This window comes from Anopheles nili, chromosome 2 (genome assembly GCF_943737925.1).
Source record: "Anopheles nili chromosome 2, idAnoNiliSN_F5_01, whole genome shotgun sequence".
In the NCBI taxonomy this organism is placed as follows: Eukaryota; Metazoa; Arthropoda; class Insecta; order Diptera; family Culicidae; genus Anopheles; species Anopheles nili.
This window is the reverse complement of record NC_071291.1, coordinates 34001556-34023919: the sequence shown is the minus strand read 5'-3', so window position 1 is coordinate 34023919 and position 22364 is coordinate 34001556. Positions and strand designations below refer to the sequence as shown.

The window sequence follows — 22364 nt, the reverse complement described above, 5'->3', positions numbered from 1 at the left end:
ATCTATCAGTAATGCTGAATAAACTATCATGAAACGACGATCAACTATATCTACAACGCTCTTTTGTGAGTTTTTTTTGTTGGTTTGCTTTTGGTTGTTGTTGTTGTTGTTTTTTTTTGTTTGTTTTGTTGTTTGCTTTTCTTAAATGTGTGTTGTGTTTTTGCGCTTTTGCCTACTACGGTTTTTGTTTGTTGTTGTTGTTGTGTTGCTGCTTTTTTGTTTGTTGTGTGGTTCAATCGTTTTTGTTTTGTGTTTTCCGCCCCTCCCTCCATCCATCCCCTTTCCCAATCCGTTAAATAGACGTGTGTTGCTTCGCTTGCACCCCGCCAGGATCCCGGTCGCGATCGCTGTTTGGGAATTGAGCCGATCGAGCGCGAGTCCGGGACCCTTTCGCAAGCGTTTAATTGTTTCAGTTGTGTGTGTGTGTGTGTGTGTGTGTGTGTGTGTGTGTGTGTGATTTAGTTTGATTCTGTTGCCGTTTGTTTGTTGCTGTTGCTGATGCTGCTGCTGTTGCTTTTTTTTTTCTTCTAGAGCTGCTGTATCACTGCAAACGTAACTGCTCGCTCACTACTTAAAGAAAGGAAGGGGGAGTTGTTCTTTTTTTTTGTTTTTCATGTTTCTCGTTTTTTTTTGTTGTTGTCTCCTCTTGGTTTAATCTCTTCCTAACCGCGCGATTACACGCCCTACACGGCCCCACGCAGCTACTACGTACTGAATTGGGAAAAATTCGAATCAGACGCGACACATAAATGAAGAACGCAACAACTAAATGGCGGCCACGTGCGCGTCCACGCACGCGTTCGCTTGACGCACCTTCGCTTGACGCTGTCCCTACTTGCGTTTTGCGGTGAGAGAAGCGAGTGCGGATGAGTGAGAGAGAGAGAGAGAGAGAGAGAGAGAGAGAGAGAGCTAAGGGATCACTATTGTAAGCATTCGTGTGCATTTCCCGATTAATGACCCAATTAATGTCCTTCCTCTCACTTTCTCTCTCTATCTCTCTCTCTCTCTCTCTCTCTCTTCCAAAAGTTTTGATTTGCTACTTTCGTTCGGTCGAGCATCCCTGCGTCCCCCGTCTACCGTCCCCCCTCCCATGACCTATGTTCCCCATTTGTTCCTGTCGTTCCGGTCCAACGCTACCCGTTTCGTCCTTTCTGTGCGCTTCCGCCCGATGCTCGCAGCTACCATGCACCATGCATCCTGCGGGAAACCGGAAGTGACCACCAAACAGTCCTTTCCTCAGACCCCCAACCACCAGACAAGGTTGCCTTCCTTCCGAAAGGCGGAAGGGGGAGTATTGGCACCGCAAAATGCGCTCCCCCTTTTTTGCATGTGTGTGCGTGCTTGCGTACGTGTGTTTGTGTGCTATTGTAACACTCCTCTGCTCTCTCTCCCACCCCCTCTCTCTCTCTACTTAATTGTGCCTTGCTCGTCTATTGCGCCTAAGGCCCCCTTCTCCAGCATCTTGTGACTGCATCCTTACAGCACCACCCCCGCAACCTTCGCATCCGCTACTCAGCCAACGTTTCGCTACGTAACCAGGTAAATATAGATTCCTTTCTTCGCCCCATCTGCTCTCTGTTCGCGTGGTGTGTGGTGGTGCTTCCGCTTTCGAGCTTCTTGTGCGTTCCCGTGTGCTCTAAAACCACGCTTTTTAGCTCTCTAAAATACCCGACCCCCCCCCCCCCTCCCCCCCTCGCCTCCTCACCCGAGAAGCTGCAAGCTCCATGAAAGCCGTTTTTCACCACAAACCCCACCCTACACCCACCCCCACCCCCCCACGCACACACTCGACGACGCTTCTACTCGACAAGGTTTTAGGCTAGTCCTGAGTTATACTACTGCCGCTGAGTGAAAAGGTGGCCAAGGCCGGGGTGGGCAAAATCCTTGCACGGTTCGTTCGGGGGCTTGCCTGCGGAAGCGCAGGGTGCCACCGAAACAAACGAAGAAAAAGAAAAGGTTTTGGCGCTACGCTGATCCACTACCGACCGTCTGCTTCGCAATATATCATTATTTATGCGTGTTTTTTCTTCTTCTTCTTCATCATCTTGTTTGTTTGTTTCCTCTGCTTTTTTTTTGGTGTATATTTATGTATATATATATATATTTCTGTATATATACGTCATCAGATTTCATCTAGAAGCTTCTTTCGCGAAGAAGAAATACCGAAACGAAAACTACTACGCGTTGCATGTCCTTTGAGTGTGCTTAAGTATGTGTGTGTGTGTCCTTGTGTGCGTGATTAATGTGTGCGCGTGTATACGTCCCGTGTGTGTGTATGTGTATGTCGGTGTCTGTCGGTGAGTCCCGCTAGCCTTACACACTAAAAGAGTAGATGCCATTAATTCATTGCTTGATTTGATCATTGTTTGTTCACCCACGCCCGGGTGCTCGCCGCTTGACGTCGTGTTGCCCATGATCCGCCCATGATCCGCCCATGATGATCAGCACCGTCATCATCACCAGGGATCATGAGTGGCGCAGTGCCGATCGAACGGACGTTGCACGTTCACGGGCTGCAACCCTCAAAAAGGGCCCTGAACTCGCCGCTCTTCGGCCGTGGTAAGCTCATCTTCAAGCTTTGGTTGAGCTCGTTCAAGCTGGATTGCGAAGCACCCTTCTTCATGCTACCGTTCCCGTCGCTGAAACAAAAAAACGGGGCATTTTAACACACGGTCGGGCGTGTTATCGGTTCCAGAGGGATCTCACCTTAAATTATCTACATTATCAGCTTCAGCAGCTAAAGCGTTCACTACTGCACTAATTTGATTTGTTTCCGTATTGCCTGATTCGGATTCCTCCTTCTGTGCCATAATGTTGGGGTTTTTGCCAATCTTGTTCAACCTAAAACGAGTGGTGGGGGGGTTGGAAGAGTATAAAACAAATGCCACCTTTCCCGGAATTTGGATTGCCTCCGAGGCTTACCGTTCCGCGGCCACCGTTTCCATCGTTTTGCGCATCAGAGGATATTGGTCCAGCACCGCATTGAAGTGATCAACGCTGAGAGAAAATAAATTGCAATAGGTTTCGGCACGAACGCTGGCGACTCTTCTGGCGTTTGTCAGCAGACAGATTTCACCGAAGTATGACCCATCCGATAGTGATGTAGCGACCTGTTGAAGAGAGTGTGGCAATTTTCCCATCAAAGCAGGCGTTGAGATCAAAACCTCCTGCAACCCTAGCCTGCTACGTACCTCTCCGTTTGCCATGACGATATCTACAATGCCTTCTTGAATAAAATACATTTTTGATCCTATAGTTCCCTCCTTAATTATAATATCACCTGGGAGTGGAGAAAAAAAAACAGAGAACAAGAAAGAACAGCATGAAATGTTACTGCAATCACGAGAGGAGAGAGAAAGATAGAAAGAAAAGTAGAGAAAGAGAGATGGCATCATCCGGTCGCTTACCAGGTTGAAAAACTTCGTATCTAAGTTTAGTCACTACATCTGATACAAAATTAGAATCAGCGTTCGCGAAAAAAGGCACTGAAGCAACTAAGGACCTGTGGAGGGGGGGAAGGGGAGGCCCCAAAGAGGGCATCAGCATATTAGTACCATGTTCCCCGGGCAGCACGTTCCTCGAAGGGCCAGCCTAACGCACACTTACCTACAGTTGTAGTTTATCACATCTTCCCGCAGTTTTTCGCTCAGCTCGCCGAGAATGCATTCCTCGTCGAAAAATTTACCTTGGTACCGATGCTCGAAATATTCAGTGATTCTTTGTCGCATATCGCGCGGCAGCTTCCGGTACGCCATGTACTCTTCGACTTGTTTTACCTGCGGATGGGCAGGTTAGTGGTGGCAGGTTTTTTTTTTGGTCGTTTGTGGTGTTGTTGCGCGGGATGGCCAGGAAACGTTAGGAAGCGGACACGGGAGCAACCGGAAAACGAGACGCAGGTTAGTGGTGCAAAAAACTCGCGACGAAAATGTTGTCGGGGCCTTACCTTTTCGCGATATTGACGTCTACTAGAGTCCAGACTCTGAATGAGATTTGTAGCATGTCCAAGGAATAAGGCGTAGCAGGTGGCACCGGATATCATCGAAAGCATCGTAAGCCACATATCCGTCAGTGATTGAGGAGGAAATCTGTGGACGGGGAAAAAGGCAAACCGGAATTCGCTGTAACATCCCGCTGCTGCTCATTCTCATCCGTGGTGCGTTACCTTCCATATCCTATGCAAAGCATATGCGACATCGCTTTAAACAGTGCCCATGAGTATTGCTCTAACCAGTAAGATTCCTGCCAAAAAAAAAGCCAAAAAAAAAGCAACCAATCACCAAGTGAGTCCTGGCGCAAGGACAAGGCCCGATCTTCACCACCACGAACCTACCTGTAATTCATTAATCGCCACCCAGGAGTTGGATGGGAATCCTTGCAGCATCGGCACAAGAAACTGTAGGCAACCGCTCCAGTGGCCGATCAGTAGCATCATGCAAATCAGATTAAAGATGCGCATGAACACTGACGCCATGTTGAGAAACTGCAACGATCGAGCGGTGAGGGTGGGGGTGGATGGATGGGCAGAAGAAGAAGAAGAAGAAGAGAAACAAAAGCTCGCATCGGTCAGTGTGCATTGGTTGGGGGTGGGCGAACAGACAGAGACAGGCAGCTCGTTCGCTAAGTACGCGCGCGCGATGAGACAAACTATTTAGATGCAAATTATTAATGCCACGTTGCTGTGTCTGCTAAGGACCTCGATGAGCGTTGAAAGAAGGGAGCCCTGGAGTCGCTTTCCGCGTTGGGAATGCTATCATCCGCGATCACCCATTACGTTACGTTTAAGGATCGCGTTTTAGTTAGCTGAAGCTTTTGTGCTGTGCTGCAAGTTGCAGTCCGAAAATAAAAGAACCATACCACAACAACAAAAAAACCGCGGAAACAAACATCCACAGGACGAGTTCTATAGCTCGGAGGTTGGCGTGTTTAGCTTACGAAACCGAACGAAACCCGCTCAAAATCAAACACCCAATGCTTGTCGATTAGCATCGGTTGAAAAGGACAACAAAGAAAAGCGTGACACTTCCCGCTCTAACAAAAGAAAGCTTGGGCAGCTTGGGCGGGTTTAAGAAAAAATAAAAAATCATATTCAAATTCAAAACAAGTGATATGTTAGGTGAACGAAAGAAATGAACCAAGGATACAAAAAGAGGCCAATAGCCTTTCCCCGTGGGTCCACTCAGGGCGGCTCGGTACGGCAGAGCTTGTAGTAAGCACACATACACAAAACGCACATTTTTTTTTGTCTCACACGTGTAATCTAATAGTAGTAGATCGATGTCAACTAACGCCGGGTCGATCGGCATCATCTAAAATACTGCAAAAGGGTGGGGGTAATGCATCTTTTCTCTTTTTTGTTCGCTCATCGCAACAGTAGTCGACACACGCTGGTAAAAATGGTAAACGGGCATGCATGTAACAATAAAAACCAACTAAAAGGGAACACATTGCGTTTTTTTTTTTGTAAATTCAAAGATCGATCTTTAAATCTATTCGTTAGCATTCGCGACTGAAGTTTCGTACTGAGACACACACACGCACACACATCTACCGTTCATTCGAGCGCCAACAATATTGGAAAAAAGCTGTTTCATATACACAGTTGTACAAAAAATCAAAAACAAAACGGGAATTATGTACACAATCAGGTGGTATAAGGCAACGTAGGTTCGAACTGAAGAAAACCAAAAGGGAGCAACTTTTTGTACAGTTTATGCGCGTTACGCATCCCGCCGGGTCCCATTTTCTACACCCCGACCTTATGATGTAACGTATTCACAATGCGCCCCCATCGGGAACACGTGCGCGGAGTACGCGCTGTGGAAGCTGCATGAAACTGGCTGCCACGTGCGCAGTACGCAGCCACTTTTCGACGACATTTGTAGGGTTCCGCCACCGTTACGCACCGGGTAGGTGGACGTCGCATCGCACGGACGTTGCAGCCATCAACCGGAGGGAAAAGGACATCAAGCAGCAGCTGAGTTCAGTATGAGTTGAAACAAAAATTCATCGCAACGGGATGGATCCCACAAAGATGATGGTTTCATTTCGGCCCGCGGAAAATTATACTACAAAACCGTCCCACGCGAGCCCGAGATGATTACACACACACGCGCACGCACACAGACTAGAGAGAAACACCGTGAAAAGCGTGACAGATATTTTCACAGCTTACGGCAACGAAAGAAGCAAAACACCAGCGGCGGGGGTACGATCAGCGGATATCAGCGGATTAGATGGATGGTTAGATGGGGAAAGAAGAGGGACACTACTCTGTACACACGGTAGTTGCTTCCGCGTTGTTGTTCGACTTTGTTTTTCGCCTGTCCATCTTTCTTACGTGAAAGTATGTAAAGAGAAAGAGTTAGCCCTTTTCGCACTTCTTTTTTTTTGTTGCTGTTGCTTTGTTAAGGTTTGCTTATGTTTGCTGTCTGCTGGCGGCGGTTGTGATGGGTGGAGGGTTTGGCTGCGGCGCGTTTTTTGGTAGCTGCTTGGTAGCGAACACTAGGCGAACATTAAGGTGGGGGTGGTGGAAATGTGGCAGGTTTGGGGGTGGCGGTACGAGCCAAAAGGGGGAGAAATAAACTGGAAAAGTACGAGGTGGATCAGGCGGCGGGAAAGCTGAAGCAGTATCGATTATTACAATATATCGCCGTAAGTTGATTACGCGATGGATGATGATTAATGAACCCCACACTTGAATGTGTTGAATCATGGGGAGAGAGGAGAAAAATCTCACACCTATACCGCAGCCTTCGCAGCCCACGGTGGATTCGGTGGGGTTTTCCGAGGGCACGAGTTGGGTTGCCTTTGTTTTTGCGTTTGTCTTAGCGACCCCCAAAGGTGTTGAGCAAGAAAAAGGTGCAGGAGAAGAAAAGGACGATAGGGAGGACAGATGAGGGATTTTTTTTTATGGATGAAGATGCTTCTTCCTGGAGCTAGTACACGTACAATCTGAGGGTTAAGGATGGCTACTTGTAGTAGTAGTGGTGGTGGTAGTAGAAGAAGAAAAAAGGCGCTTGCAATTAAGGGCACGAAACACGAGGTCGAAGGCAAGGGAGTGCAGGCGGAGATGAAGAGCTATTGTTTTCAATTCTCTGATTAATTAGTTCGATCGACAACCCCCGCAGGAGGACACGGATTGCGTGGCCCAGTATGACAATGCCCTAAGGACGCTAGAAAACTATGGAAAACAATATACAAAGTAACTAAAACCGCAGCGTGGAAGTAGGCATTACTGCAGGGCCTAAGTTCTGCTCAAGCTACGCTATCAATATTTACTTATTGTCGTACACGTGATTTGTAGCTAATCTGCTAATTTATGCCGAATAATGCCAGCTAGTTCGTACTGAAACACAATAACTAACGGAGGAAAGTAATTTACGCGCGTTTTGTGTGCTACTTTTTTGTTTTCCTTCACATTATATACAAGCCAATAAATCATATTTCAGCCGCTATGCAGAACAATGATTTTTGCCATTAGCCGTTCAAATTTTAATTTGAATTTCTTCCCATTACTCATAGTTATTAGTGTAGTTTAGGCTTAAATAACAGTGTAGGTATATTTAAAAAAGGAGCCTTGTTAGGATGCTTCAGTTCAGTAACATTCCTTTAACTATCAAATTTAGTATATCATCAAAACGCTCGACTGTACACAAATTGAAGGGAGACTCGAAATAATTGCCTGCAAACCGGTAAAGCCAAAATAAATCGAAACATAGTGGACGTCTGATTGTTCTTCTGCAAGTTCGAATATGCAAGCGATATTTCATTCGAAACCGTTTTCAATTCATGCTATTGTGTCAACAAAACTGGCCCCTCATACAACTGGATAACACAACAAACAAGATCGCACATCGTCGAAACCCACCGTTTAGTTAAGTACCGTGAAACATACGACGAATGCAAGAGATGTATCGCAAACCGGTAGTACGCAGATCGAAACAATTTCAAATGGGGCGGTTTAATGAGAGTTCGCTACGAGGCTAGTTAGAGGTTTATGCAAACGCATAGCAGATTTTAGATCTAAAGGACAGAACGTTACGCTAAGAGAAAAAGACTAAGAGAAAAAAATGTACAGTAGCTAGAAGCTTCATGGACTCTAGTGGCTACGTTGGGCGCAGTGAAGATAGACGCAGAGAGGCGATTTCCAGTCCAGTAGAGAGAGACAGAGAGAGCGAGATATACAGAGATTAGCATAACTATTAGTCGTTCAAGCAGTTGTACTAGTTGATAATACGATAGAAACAGTAGTGGCGTTAGATATCGGCAGAGAAGAGTAACGGTTGAGGAAAAACATTCACATAACGGTTCGTTGAGGTAAGGTAAACAATAAAAAGAATAACATTCCATTATCTACTAGCTAGTGGTAAAACATGCTAAGTATGTGTTGTTCAAAAAAGTAAAAAAAAACTACGTCTGGCATTGAAACGAATCCGAGGTATGTATAAGTTTTTTTCACCGAGAAAGAAAAGCATCATGCGCCTGTAAAACGCACGGCGAAAATTGTAACCATTCGCAAAACACACACACATTATTTTCATGGAAGAAAAACAAAACGCAAAAGCGGTTGGCTAGTTCTCGTTGAATTTTGCTTGAGGTAGAAACAAAAAAAAAAAAGATTTTCGCGCTCGCTTTCCAGGAAATGCTCCAATGAAGTGCAATCCTTGCTAAAGGATTGGTAGCCGTTGCAACGTTACACATGTACACCGAATAGCAATCGCACATCGAGAAAAAAACAGCCAATGAAACCGGGCCTGGAAAAGCCCTCGGCTTCGCAGTGATTAGGTATAGTAACAGTTATTATTCACAAACTTGCCAGTGCTAATGTGCTTGCATGTTGCTGTCGGGGTATTTTTTTTTTGTTGCTTTCCTTGCTACAAATTCCATATCGAGTTTGCTATGAATTTGCTATATAAACAAGCCGCAATGCAATGCAAGATGCACTTTCGTATATTAACACTGTCTCTTTTGTACTTGCTGTTTTTTTTTGGTAATTAATTGTATGCAATAAATGTAAATTGCTGTACTAGCAAAAATGTAAAGTAAAAAACTGTTTGACTAAGCGTATATAAAAGCGAAATAAGCAAATTGAACAGATTCTGCTGATAAACGATTATTTACCGAATGGTTTCTAAGATTTTTAAGTAAATAACAAACGGTAAAAATAATGAAGTAAAAGCGCTTTCTCTTTCTCTTAATTACCTTCAAAATAAGGCTGCTCTTAGAAAAACCTTTAGCTTGTTCTTTTTGAAAGGATCTCCCTCTTCGATTAGAATGCTTTTTTTGTAGGTTTTGAAGTATCTAAAGTTGTATATAAAATAATCGATTAAAAAATGACGGTTTTTATTTGATTAATGCGTAGTACATGGTGTATCGGAGGATGGTGATGGAGAATATGGTGATATGGTAGTATGGGGTATGGCTCGTATGGGGTGGCTGGTGGGGCGTGTGATGGAGGTAGCATACATTCAAACACGACGGTCATGGCTATATAGGTATGAAACTAGTACGATCGTGATCACAACGAATGGGCAAATGGAATGTTTTTTTACGGTATCAAATAAAGAAAAACACAAACAGACATTTTTGTTTTGCCACTTTCACGGAGTACCGCGGGATGCACAACGGGGTTGGGGGGGGGAGGGGGGATTCAAAACTGAAAATACCAAAATAAAACAAAGCGAAAATAAACACACCGTTTAACATGTTCCACAGAAGAAGAAGAAGAAGAAAGAAAGAATACCCGATGCGTTGGTACGAACGATGAGCACACTTTCTTTGCTTTGCTTTGTGATCGTCGCTGATAAAGCACACACACTGGGCTTCATCATGTGCAGATTTAATGTTTTGATGGTTGTGATTTGCATAATTGTTAACTCGCATAAAACAGGTACACAAAAAACGAACGCACGAGCTCAACTGAATTTGATGTTCAACGAAACACACACACACAACAAAACTAGAATGCGTTCCTAAGAAGCGAATGTAACGTGATCGCATGGTTCTAGCCCCCTTGTTTTCCCGTATTTTCCAATGTCATTGCCATCCTCAATTGCATCTTCTAATCATCTGGCGAAAAGGTCGCAGACAGCCGCAAAAAAGGTGCAGTGTCCTGCAACGCATCAACACGTTGATAATTGATCCGGAAGGATATCATCACTATCGCACAGCAAAAAACCCCCCGTTCCATCCACTCGTTGCGATCCGTTTATCGATCAATTTTCACGTGCATTTTGTGGAGCCGGATTTACAACAAACACTAATAGCCGTAATGGATTTTTGTTTTGCTTCGCACTACCGGGAAACCAATCTTTCGGATGCTGATACGAAAGTTAATTGGATCAACGAGCTGGCTGAACCGCCACGACCTAGAAAAGGGGGTGCAATTTCCACCATCCCAAATGCCAGCAGCCTCTGTTTTCATTGATTAAATTTATGCCTTTGCCAGATAGGGCGGGAGGGAGGGCTTTTTTATTCGATGCCTACGGAACACAGAAAGCGCTTGCTTTACACTGGCCGAGTAGCGTGCAGGTCAACATCGGAGACATGATATTGGGGGGGTGAAAAATATGCAACAAACAAACGAACGAAAACAACATCTCCGTGGGTGCTCCAAATGTTCACAACCAACAAACGACGCGTTGCACTTCGGTGCGGCTTCTATGCGGCCAATTGCTAGCACATCCAGAACCCGGCCACCTCCCAAGCATCCGTATGTTATCGACGGATGTTGCGAGCAAAGAACAAAAACCCCGGTACGTTGTGCTTTTGCTTCACTTTTTCACGCACGGTGAAACGAATGAGTTTTATGGAGAAAATGGAAGAAACGAATGCGACAAAAAATGCTATCTATCCGAGGGGGTGGTTCGATGATTCCTTTTTAGGGGGGAGAGTGGGAGGTGGGGAGGAGGGCGGTGTTGGGGCAGCTGCCTGAAGGATGAACATATGATACGTTACTGTGGAATAACTGCTTTAGTTAGAAGCTCTTGTGGATTTATCTCATTTATTCGGTTCGAGTTTACTTGATCATTTTTAAACACATCTAACATCAAACACACACACGCACACACAGAAATACATAAAAAAACACAATCGCTAAATAGTTGAGCGTCCGAACGTTTGCAACGGCGGATATCGGTTTTTAACACCAAGACCCGAAATGTGACACAATAGAGGGTGGACACGCTTAAGTAGGGCTCAGGATGTGCTCCAAAAACCGAAGAAACCGCGTTACGGTACGCCCGTTTGCCCCCGTTTAACATTAGCCAATTTATTGCACGGGACCAATTTGCGTGTGGCGAAGGAACAAATAGGATGGCATATGTTTTACGTACAATAGCTTTAATTACTCTATTCTAATGCATGTAAGCACAACAGCACAACAACGAAACAGAAACACCAAGCGCCAGTGTGGACACATTTCGATTCTTGCCATCAAACCGGTGGTTGCCGTTCGCATTCTGCACCGCCTGGTACACTACCAAACACACGTACACGACACATACAGACACACATGGGGGTGTTAGGCTAAGATTCACGATACTAGAACAATAACTAGCCAGCGGTAGAGCACATACGAGCAGCGGAACAACGCTAACGACCAATTACAGTACTACCCTGCCCATAAACTAGCCGGAATGCAAAAGGGACCACACAAAACGGTTCTGTTACGCTCGGGTTTTTCTTCTAAATTGGGCGTTATGCTCCTGTGCGTGATGGCAGGAGCACACGGAGCCACGTGTGCGTTTGCGGTCAAATTTCGACAAACCCCGATAGTTTCATTATTGCTTTTGTTTTATCCACCATACTGCTTGTTTACTTGTTTGCTTTTCGATGCAATCCCTTTGCTGATTGCGCTTATCATCCCTGGGCCTCTTGTGGTTTTTTTTTGGTGCAAGTTCACCGCTCGCAGGATTCTCCGCGGCATCTAGGATGCAGGACCGGTGGGTTTTATGTTTGGCTCATCAAAAGCAGCGTTTTTTTTGCTCTTCTTAAACGTTTCTCTTACATTTAAACGCGCCACGCAAGCATTTTCTCGCCAACATGGCCACACACCAATGCGGCTGAAGGCGGCACAACACTTCTTGCATATATATCCAATGTGAATTGTTTTTGCGTGTGTGCATGTATTATTTTTGTCGTGTTTTGAATCGTATTAACGGTGTGCACATTGCATAGGAAACACAAGAACAAAAATAGACCAAAGGTGAGAGAAAGCACAGCAGGAGTAAAATTACACAAAACCCAACCAAGCGCCTACTGTGTGACCTCGAAAGCAACAGAACGTAAACACCTTTGAAAGGGGGGGTTGAAATATCATAAGAGAGCATAAAAAGGGGCAGATATTTTGAACAATCAATCGCGGTATGGAGAAAACACAAAAACAGCATGGACATAGATAGCTTAAACGCAAGCAACATTATGCAGTGTGCACTTTTGACGAGAGAGAGAGAGAGCAAGAAAAAAAAATATGTATGATGAGTGGAGCAGTGTGTGTGTGTATGTGTGTGCTGGAAGATTGGGTGTTGCGAAAGTGGTGTGTTTGCTGCACAATTTCCCAGCACAAAATCGATCTTGTGCGCGGAAAACGCATTCCGGCGAAAGCTGCGTGTGTGTGGCGGCGTTATGGCAAAAAGGTACGGATATAATGTGAAACAATCAGACAAACAGTTTTGCATTGCAATAAACGCTGCACGTGATTTCGTTGATGAAACATTGAATGCCGGTTGAAGCCGAAAGCAGAAACAAGGTTGCAAACTGGAGCCGAACGATGGGAACACAACAGCAACAACAACAGAAAACAAAAAAACCGGGAGGAAGTAAACGAAAACGCAACGGAACCAGAACAGAAAATGTTGTGTTTTTCTTTTTGTTTTTTTTTATGTTTTTCTTTTTTCAAACAAATCAGAACTAAAACGCAAGAGTAAAAACACCCCCGAACTCAAAAACAAACAAGTAGAAGAGCTTTTTTGTTTTGTTTTGGCGGAAAACGCGAAACGGTATAAGAAATGTATAACATGGCGATATTTGTCTGAGCTGAGTGTATGTGTCGATATCTTTTGCACAACAAAGTACGCAAAGTGGAAGTAACGGAAGTAAGTAAGTAAGTAAGTAAATAATGTAAGGAGTAACATTAAGGGTTGCGAGCGACGCCCGAACCGGGTTCGTACTTACATAAACTTCCTCCCATTGGGACACGTAGCGCACAAGCCGGGAAAGCCGCAGAAGCCTCACCAGCGATAGCAGCTTGGCCAGTCTTAGTATGCGCAAGGCTCGGCCAGCGTGAAGCAGTTGAAATGAGTCGGAGAAATCCTGAAAAGCGCGAAAAACAAAAAAAAAACACACCCGCCCAAAAATGGAGGGGTGCGAGAGTGGGTTGAGATACTTTGTTGGAAAAAAAAAAACATCCTGCAAAAGGGGCTGTGTTTGGCTACGAAAATTCGCCCCCAAACGGTGTGCGTTCCGTTCGCTTCGTAACGTGCTATTTTCCCGCTAGTAAGATGCTACGCATAAAGGGAGTATGTATGTATCGTCATAATCAACCTAAAGGTACACATTCAACGGAATACAATCGCGAACCACAAACACCGGAGCAAATACGGTTCAACTACATCACGTCTAGGTCTCAACACGTCAAACGCTAGCAAAAGGGGAAGCCGCTCCCGGTGGCGCGTTTCGTCAACGGAACGTCCACTTAAAGAGAGAGTCACAACCTAATGCAGCTGGCGACGAAAAACGTAATCCATGCCTTCCTTACCTGACTGTACTTTTGCATCTGGAAAAAAAGAAACAAAAAACAAAACAGGAAAAATTAATTTGGACAAATCGGCCGGTCTATCGGAAGGGCATGCATGGAAAAAGCTCACGCCGCAGTCTCTATGAAGCAGTGGAAATAAAACTAACAAAAACAATAATCTCACACACACATAACGGCACGATTCTTGTGATCGGTTCTACGCTAAACAGAGGGGTTGTTTCATAAAAAGGTTTAGATAAACAGTAAACAAAATTCTATGCTTCTTTTTGCTCTACGCAAGAAAACACTAAATTACACACTTATCGACTTTGCTACATTTAATAGAGAGTTGATATTGAAAACAAAAAGAAACACACATTGTATATCGTTAAGATAAAATTCTCATATTTGACCAACACTTTTCCGAAATTAACACACGCACGCACACACCCACGGAAAACAGACAACAGATAGATACTACAAAAAAACGCGAAAAAGGCAGCTAGCCGCGGCTGGTGAATGGCTCCGCTGCGCCTAACTTACCTGGTTGAATATTAAAAAAATGTAATCAAGCGGTATCGATGATATCAAATCAAGGAAAAACCACGTTTTCAGATAGTGCTTTGCAATAAGCTTGGGGTCGAGTATCACCTGCTCCGCATTATCCTGCTGCATTATACCTGCGAGCGAAACACGACACGGAAATGCGGTTAAAATCCACGCCCCTCAAAAAAGGCCAAACCCGGCGCCTTACCTGTTCTAAAATTGACCACTATATCGACAAGGAAGATTGTATCACTCAAGCAGTTGAATGCGATCCATCTGGTGCTCAGGTCGTCGTTGAAAAACGATATCGCTACGGGTAAGATGATCAGGTTTGCTACTAGCAAAAGCAACATACATAAATCCCAGTAAAATCTGTTGAAAAGAGACAAGAAAACCGGCGTTGAGTGGCGCGATGCTTTCGACGCTCAGGATTCGAGCTGACGCACCTGAAGGAGCTGCACGGATGTATGACCCAGTGGCCGGCCGTTTTCTGGCGAATTCGTTCCTTCACTAGCGCTTTCTTGCTGCCAAACAGCTTCATGGCAAGGCGATTGTCGGTCGGTTGGAACCATGCTTGCAGCTGATTCTTCAAGAAGTTCGATGACGGTTTCTCTATGGAAGGAGGAATATTGGGAAGCGGTTCCTCCTTCGGTGTGCCATAGAGGGACACGTCATCAAAATGTACCTGCAAATGCACGAGACAGAGCCGGAGACGCGTTTGTTTGATACTGGCTGACCGTTTGTCGGACTGGCGGCAAAAACTGACAACAACAAAAAACTCGCATACCTTCGATTTAGCCATATCGTTCATGTAGTCCGTGATCAGCAGTGCCTCATCGTCCAGTGCAGTCACCAGGGAGTCCGTGCAGGTGTTGTCGATCGACACCCGCAGATCGGTGTCGTTTTGGTTCGAGAGATTCGAGTGGAACCTTATGGAGTCGGAGCTGGCTGCACTGAACAGTCTGCTGGGACCGCCCGATAGTTGATGTACGGTGACGGCAGCCATTACCGGACGTCGCAGGGACAGTGTGTGCCGTTCCATGGTGCCAGACATCCGGGGGTAGGGCGTTTGGAAGGATATACAACACGATTTGATTAAACGAACCGATGGGTTGGGCCTGGTTGGGTTGTTTGTTGTGCGGCGAATTAGCCAAACTAATTGACATATGCGAATCGATCACGCCACGGGCACGCTGATGCACGATCGAGTCGACGCCGGTACGATCAAGTCGGCGCGCAACTCCTGCCGTCACTAATTGAGCTTGATGGAACTAACGTCTGGCGAGCGAGGAGCGTCACTAGCCACAACCCAAAAGGCCCAACATTGAGTGTTATTGTCGCGGTGAAGCAATCAGAACGGATGCGATCGTGCGATACTGGACAATTGCGAAGAAGAACCGTCACCGATAAGATCGTCTCGTTACACTATGGACGCATCGGATCTATAACTCACTCACTTTAATGCACGGAATTCCGCCTTAATTAGTATCTGCCGTCTTTCGACGGGGATCTTTTGTGTTTTTTTTAGCGAACGGATCGTGGCTACTCCGATCGTCTGCTGCACTGATGCACAATTGCCCTTGCACCACCAGATTCGATGAGGAACGCTCGAGTGTGGAGCATTTAGGCAATTAGTAACACCACGCAGATCACTCCCCACAGATCGGAATGGTCGCGTTTCGCTTGTTATGTCATCAATTAGAAAGCGAAAAACCTAGACCCCGTGTGTGTCACGGGCTCCAGGCACACTCCCGCTGTCTCGCTGATGGCACGTGGATAAGCGTGGTTTGGTTTGAAGCTCACGGACAACTTTAAGGAGCAGAAACGACGTTTGGCATTGAACGCAAGGCCGTGTCACTTCGGGCGCGTGCTCGATTGTCAACTAAATCGCCCTGGAACGCGGCCCATTCGAGAATGGCCAATGTGTGGCCAGTGGCAGCAATGGCAACACCCTAATCAACAGCAGTTTTGCTCGCATTTGGATCAACTTGTTGAAGTGCTCGCGCCTAACCACGTACTCAGCGGAAGCGTGCAAGCGCCATCATAAAGGGGCCGTGTTTCAGCACATGACACACACACACGGTTGTGCCTCGCAAAACACGCAATGGCGCCGTCGCCTGGCACGCCATCATTATCTCTAGCTTTGTCCTCCGGGTGTCCTGGCGCAGGTGGGTAAATATATTTAAACGAGTTTGCGAGCGAAAAGCAAATTAGCAAAAAGTTGACAAACGAAACACCGCTACCTTTTAGTACATCCTGAGCAAATACGTACGTAACACCGGTTTACCGTGGGTTGTTGAAGAGATACTCTCAACAAAAAAAGGACGATAAAACACGGTGGTGTGAAACTATTTCACCGTCGGCAGTGAAACGCGTACAATCTCGGTAGTACCCTTGCAGAGTCCTTGCAGTGCAGGAATGACACATCAGAACTCACGGTCGCGAGCCGTTTTGCTCCTATCATGCCGTTTTAATCTTTCACTTTGTAATCGCAGCCCCAGTGGCCGCAAAGGGGAATCATTAATTTCGTTAAAAGCATGACTTGCCGAATGGTGCTGCTGGCTGCTAGCTCGACCACGTGCGCTTGATGTACTGAGGGCGCAATTCCCGCGGAAGGCTCGAGACAGCTCGGGAAAGTTCAAAGCATCCTTTCAAGTCTAAATATATCGCAACGAATTCCATATACATGCGTGAGTTGTGGGCCTTCGGTCCGTGCCTTCTTGTTGGAATGGGTTTTCTGCTCGATCGAAGAATCTTTGATCTACATCGATCGATCGATCGATCGTCCACGGATCTGGCCGGCCAGTCTAACGGCGTAAACATGCCTGCGTGGAGGCGTAGTATACGCGGGTCCAGAGTTTCACCCCTTTGGATGAATTGTTTGCCGATCACCGATCAAACGGTTTATTTTCGCGCGGCCTCCCTTGCGCCAAAAAAAAAACGCACACACAAAAAACTGCGCCAAATAATCGAAAATTAAAAATCCGAACAAAAATATCGCCCAGCCGGAAATATCAATCAACCGGCCAGGATCGACGGCAACGAGAGCCGATGGATGAGCAGTACCGTTTGCGCCGAAGCTGCCGTACGAAAATAGCCACCCCTTGTGATCCACGTGAGGGTGAGGGCAAGATCACGCATATCGCATTCGTTTTTTAATAGATTACTCCTCCTTAACATTCCCAATTCATTAAATTACCCCCCCCCCCCCCCCCTCACCTTTCGGTTGGAGAGGCTGGTTTAAATGCTCTCCTCACGGCGGTTGATAGCGCGCCAGGCGGGCCACGCAACACCGATAATAGTACGCTAGTTTATGGCGCTTCCAATTTGTGCTGCGATCGATTTTGTAAACAATGCGCACCGAGAGTGCCGGGGCCGTGATCGGAACACGCCCGATATATTCGCGGCGGCGGTCGTCCAAAAACAGATCACCATAATTCATTGGGCGAAACGGCGTACCAAACGACGGCATCAGCGGCTATTCTCGGCTCAGAATTCGACTCCCACCGTTCGGTTCGATCGATCGATCCTTCGTCAGAGAGTCCCTCTGGTGGTGAGTAGCGGAAACTAACGCACGCGCGCGTGCTACACGAGGCTCCATCGACCACGCACGAGGCAGTTCTGGCCGCACGCAAGGACTCAAGAAGTTGCAGACATCCCAAACAATTCCCTTAATCGGACGTACCTGCCATTGAGCTTGTAGCTGCGCTTCTTCTTCGCCCGGTTGAGGCTGTTCGTGTTGGGCGAATTGCTGTGATACTGAGGCAAAATGTGATTGGAAAACAGGTTGTACACACTGTTGCTGTAGCAGTTGGCGCTGCTCTTGTTGATATTGTTCTCGGCCGGTGCGCTCAGCTGCCGGTTGTACTCGACATTCTTGGAGTTCAGATCGTTCACTTGCTTGTTCAGCTCGATGATGTTCCGCAGCTGGCTAATATCACTCGCATGATAGCTGTAGCTGTTCCCACTGTTGGACGCGTTGATGGCACCGTTGCTGTTATTGCTTTTGTTGCTACTATTGTTTATCGTTTTGCTACCGTTCCCGTTGCTGCTACCACTACCACCGCCCCCGTTCCCCGCACTCGCCCCACCACCGAACCCGTAGCTGCCGCTGGCGACCCCACCGATGCTGGCACTTTTCCGCTCGTAGTTCACACTGAATACGTTGTAGTTGGTGGCGTGCTGTTGCTGCTGTTGCTGCTGCTGCTGCTGCTGTTGATGCTTGCTGGCAGCACCGTTGCTGCTGCTACCGCCAGCCCGCTCAAGCTCACCGGGTGTGGCGCTGTTGCTGTGACTGTTGATGCGCGATCGGTTGTACAACACCGTGCCACTACCGTTCGGTGAGTCCGTGTGGCTGGTAGAGTAGCTCAACCTCGGCTGAACCTGATGATGAGACAGCAGATTGCTGCAGGCGTGTTGCATCGACCCACCGGAAGCTGTCTGAGCACCGCTCGAGGACACACTGTGGTGCCCGTACGGTGGCAGAGTCGATCCGTTGCCGTCAACACTGCTCGAACCGCCGCCCTGCAGCGAATGGAACGAACCCTGGCAGGAGCTGATCAAGGTGCTGCCCTTACCACCACCACCACCACCGCCACCACCACTACCACTGCTACCGGACGCCCCCGACTTGGCCGGAGCCGACGATGCTACGATGTTGGCCGCTCTGCCCGACGATCCGGCACCTCCATGCGCGGGCGAGTTTCGCAAACTGCTCGAATAATCGTGCGCAGGATCGTGACACACGTGGTGGTAGTGTTGGGCGGTTCCGTCCCCGCTTCCCGGGCCTCCTGCCGCTAGATGTAGGGCCGGCGGATTGCTCAGGTTGTTACTGAGCGCACATTTCTTGCACGGGAAGCCACCGCCAACGGTTCCTGTGCCACTGGTACTGCTTCCAGCGCCGTCCCTGCTGCCGGAAGGGCACTGTTGGGCGCTGCTTCCGGCACCGTTGCTGCCAGAGCCGCCTCCACCACCCGCTAGACCCTTGTACGAGCCGCTGCAGTTGTTCGCCGACACCGATTTGCCATTGCTCTTGACGAAGTTAAAGTTCAGGTTGCTCTCCTCGACCGAGAGTGACGTTTTGTTGAGATCGTTGTACTTGTGGCCCGACTTCTGGTCGCTCGTTTCCGCCTTCGGGCTCGTCGATTTGTCTGTGGGGGAGATGAGGAAAAAAAAAACATGTACACAAGCAACCACAAATGCAAATGAGATTCAACAGATCAGCATGACGCAAACACCAACAATCAGCCGTGGTCGGCCGAGCAACCACGGGTGAGGTGATTAAATTGCATTAGGATTCGGTCAAATTTCGCTCAATTTGTGCGCCAGTTAGCGTGATCCTGGCCTCGTTATCTGACCGAAAGCGACCGGGTCGAGATTTTTATTGCCACACACGCTAATCAGACACAATGCCGGTCGGCAACGAGATTCAACTCCCTCTGTCTGAGGTTCAGCTTTAGCCGTAACAACCGTAACTCGCCCGACTCAGCCAAAGAATCGCAGCCTGTCAGACCTATTCGGGTGACCTGCAAATCGATCGATCGTACAAAATCGATCGGAGACAAAATTCGCCAGCCAAATACTCACCAATCACCGCCAACGAGGTGGAACCGCTACGGGAGCTGTTCAGAGGCTCACTGTTCGCGCTGTTGTAAACAATGTTGCTGAACCCGATGTTCACCGATGACTGATGCAGCTGCGTTTGACTAAGTTGCAGAAACTCCGAGTTTTCTTGCCTGCGGAAGGAAAGGTACATACATAGAGACGCGTATGAAATATCTGCGCACATCCACAGCGGCATCCACAGCTGTGTTGCCGGCCTCGGAGCTGCTGTGTGGCACACACAGGCGAGAATATTCTAATATGGATATTAAATGGATGAAAATGGAACGAAAAGTTGAAGATGTTTATACTTCGATGCGCACCGAACCGAACCGGACGGCGGTTGCGTCGGTTTCGTTCTTCTCCAGCTAGATTATTCTACATTCCCGTTTTCTCTCACTTTCTCTCGTCTACTAGTCTCTATCTCGCTCTATCCACCCTACTCTCTCTCTCTCTCTCTCTCTCTCTCTCTCTCTGTCTCTCTGTATCACTCTGTTAGGCCAATCATTCTCCACCACCACAGATGCCCTCGAGGAAATCGCTGAATGGCAGTTTACATCTTTGTATATCTAATTTACGGTAAACGACCGAACGGAAACTAGTTGTGAGTGACTGATGGTTGCAAACCAGGGCCAACCCGTGGCCACCGCCGGGTGAGATGGGAAAAGGTGAGGTGGTGATATATTTCTTCTTGTTTCGGTGAAAAATGCACCCTTCGTCCTCGTCGTGTATATAGCGAGCAGCAGTAAATCGATCACGATCGCGTTTGCGAAGGCGCGATCGATCGCTCAACGCATTTCGTCGATCGTAAGCGCCTTCGCCAGATGATGTTCTATTTTCTCGGCAAATAATTAATAAGCAGCGGGTTTCCGCTCAACTTGAGGCGTAATTCTGCCTAAACGAAGCATAGTATGGGTTCCGGTTGTTTCCTGAGTTGGTTGGTAAAAATAAACGGACTCGCTGTTATTCCAAACAAGTTTTCATGCAAGCATGAGGATATCCTTTTTTGTTGTCGAAAATAATTAAACAGCGTAGTCTACAAATGTATCTGTCTATACTACTAATTGTGTTTATAGCTATGAAGAATACGATCTTTGCATGAATATGCGCGATTCAAACAACTTTCAATTGCATCGACGATCGTGCATTGTCAAAGCTGCAAATGATGATATCTACGAGGCACCAGGCGCTTCCATCATTGACCGAATCTTTCCCTCAAGAACTCCCGATAATCGCTCGTCTCGATTAACGCTGCGCTGCCGCTTCCTGACTGAAACCGATAACACTTGTACCGATAGTGGAATGTTAAGCGCACATTCTTGAGATTAGAACAGATTTCGATCCGTCGAGGCCGACGACCAAAAGCAAACCTGCCCGACATTAGGAAAGCGATCGTTAACCGCCCAAGGCTGGCCAAGAGACGTGCTCTGGCTCATGTGCAAAGAGGCTGGTTTAGTGCATTTTTACGGCATATCGATCACGGTCGACCTCGGACATTGCCGTTCGCAATCAGCCCGCGCGTGAACGTTACAATTCCCGAAAAATAAATAAATAATCCAGCGGCACGCCGTGCTCTCATTTTCCGGTTTGGTCGTATTTGTTCAGACCACGGGCCACGGGCAACCGATCGGCGCGCAGCGTCGGCCACAACCGGCAACCGTGTAGATCTATTTCAATCTGGTGCCCGCTTCGGCCAATTGTTGACCATATTTACGTCCAACTAAGTAATTGCACGCGCACCACCGGCTCTCCTCCGGCTGTAAGGGCGGTGGGCAAACTTGCCAGGCTTAAGGCGCCCTGGCGCTAAAAAATACGGCGCTTGGCGCAGGTTTGCTGATTGGCCGCCCTTTTCGACGAACCGCCAGGGCATGCTGACTTTCACGGACGCGTGAACTTGACTGAACTGGAGCACACTCGTTTACCGGCTAACAAATGCTTGATCGAGGAATGGATCTTTGGCGCCATTTGTCGAGTACGCTTTCGCTGCAACTCGACTGCTCGACTGCTCGACGAGTTTCGATGGTTTATGTCCGTACTACGTGCTTCAGATGAGTGGCGATTGAAATTGCTGCTGTTGGAACGGCTCCACACTAAAAACTAGATCACCAGATCCCTGAGCTCGTACTCAGCAAGACAGAAGGATCTGATGGAATGAAGGCTTTCTTAACTCTGTACCAAAACACCCGAATACTCACCTGCTCTGTATGTAATTGTTGCAGTATGCTCCAGGACCACTAACCCTCCGTTGAAAGTTTTTAAAAGGCATTTTCACACATCTACACTAGATGAACGGGTAACGGGGATAAAATGCGTGTAATCCTGTCGAGAAGGAGAAGAGAAACAAAAACCACACCACACGTAAGTTAGCAGTTCACCGGTACTGGCTGCAAAATGTAACACGTTGCTTATGTAACACGACGCCACGACGTGGCTTTCTCTCGCCGAGAAAGACTTTTCCCTCTGGCTGGAAAACACCAGCAAG

At 47.2% G+C, this 22364-nt stretch overlaps 1 protein-coding gene across 1 annotated transcript; it reads right to left on the bottom strand.

Annotated features, from left to right (window-relative positions):
- Positions 1-1823: 1823 nt before the first annotated feature.
- On the bottom strand, positions 1824-22148 carry LOC128721269 (uncharacterized). Its single transcript, XM_053815003.1, has 19 exons — positions 22078-22148; positions 19868-20016; positions 17967-19431; positions 15069-15246; positions 14728-14966; positions 14490-14653; positions 14279-14415; positions 13757-13774; positions 13174-13311; positions 9202-9300; positions 4331-4480; positions 4163-4239; positions 3944-4085; positions 3607-3776; positions 3408-3502; positions 3192-3280; positions 2923-3110; positions 2707-2841; positions 1824-2639 (listed from the first exon to the last, which is right to left on the bottom strand). The coding sequence occupies exons 1-19, from the start codon at positions 22146-22148 to the stop codon at positions 2507-2509; spliced, it is 3837 nt and encodes a 1278-aa protein (XP_053670978.1). The 3' UTR covers positions 1824-2506.
- Between the last annotated feature and the right edge of the window lie 216 nt (positions 22149-22364).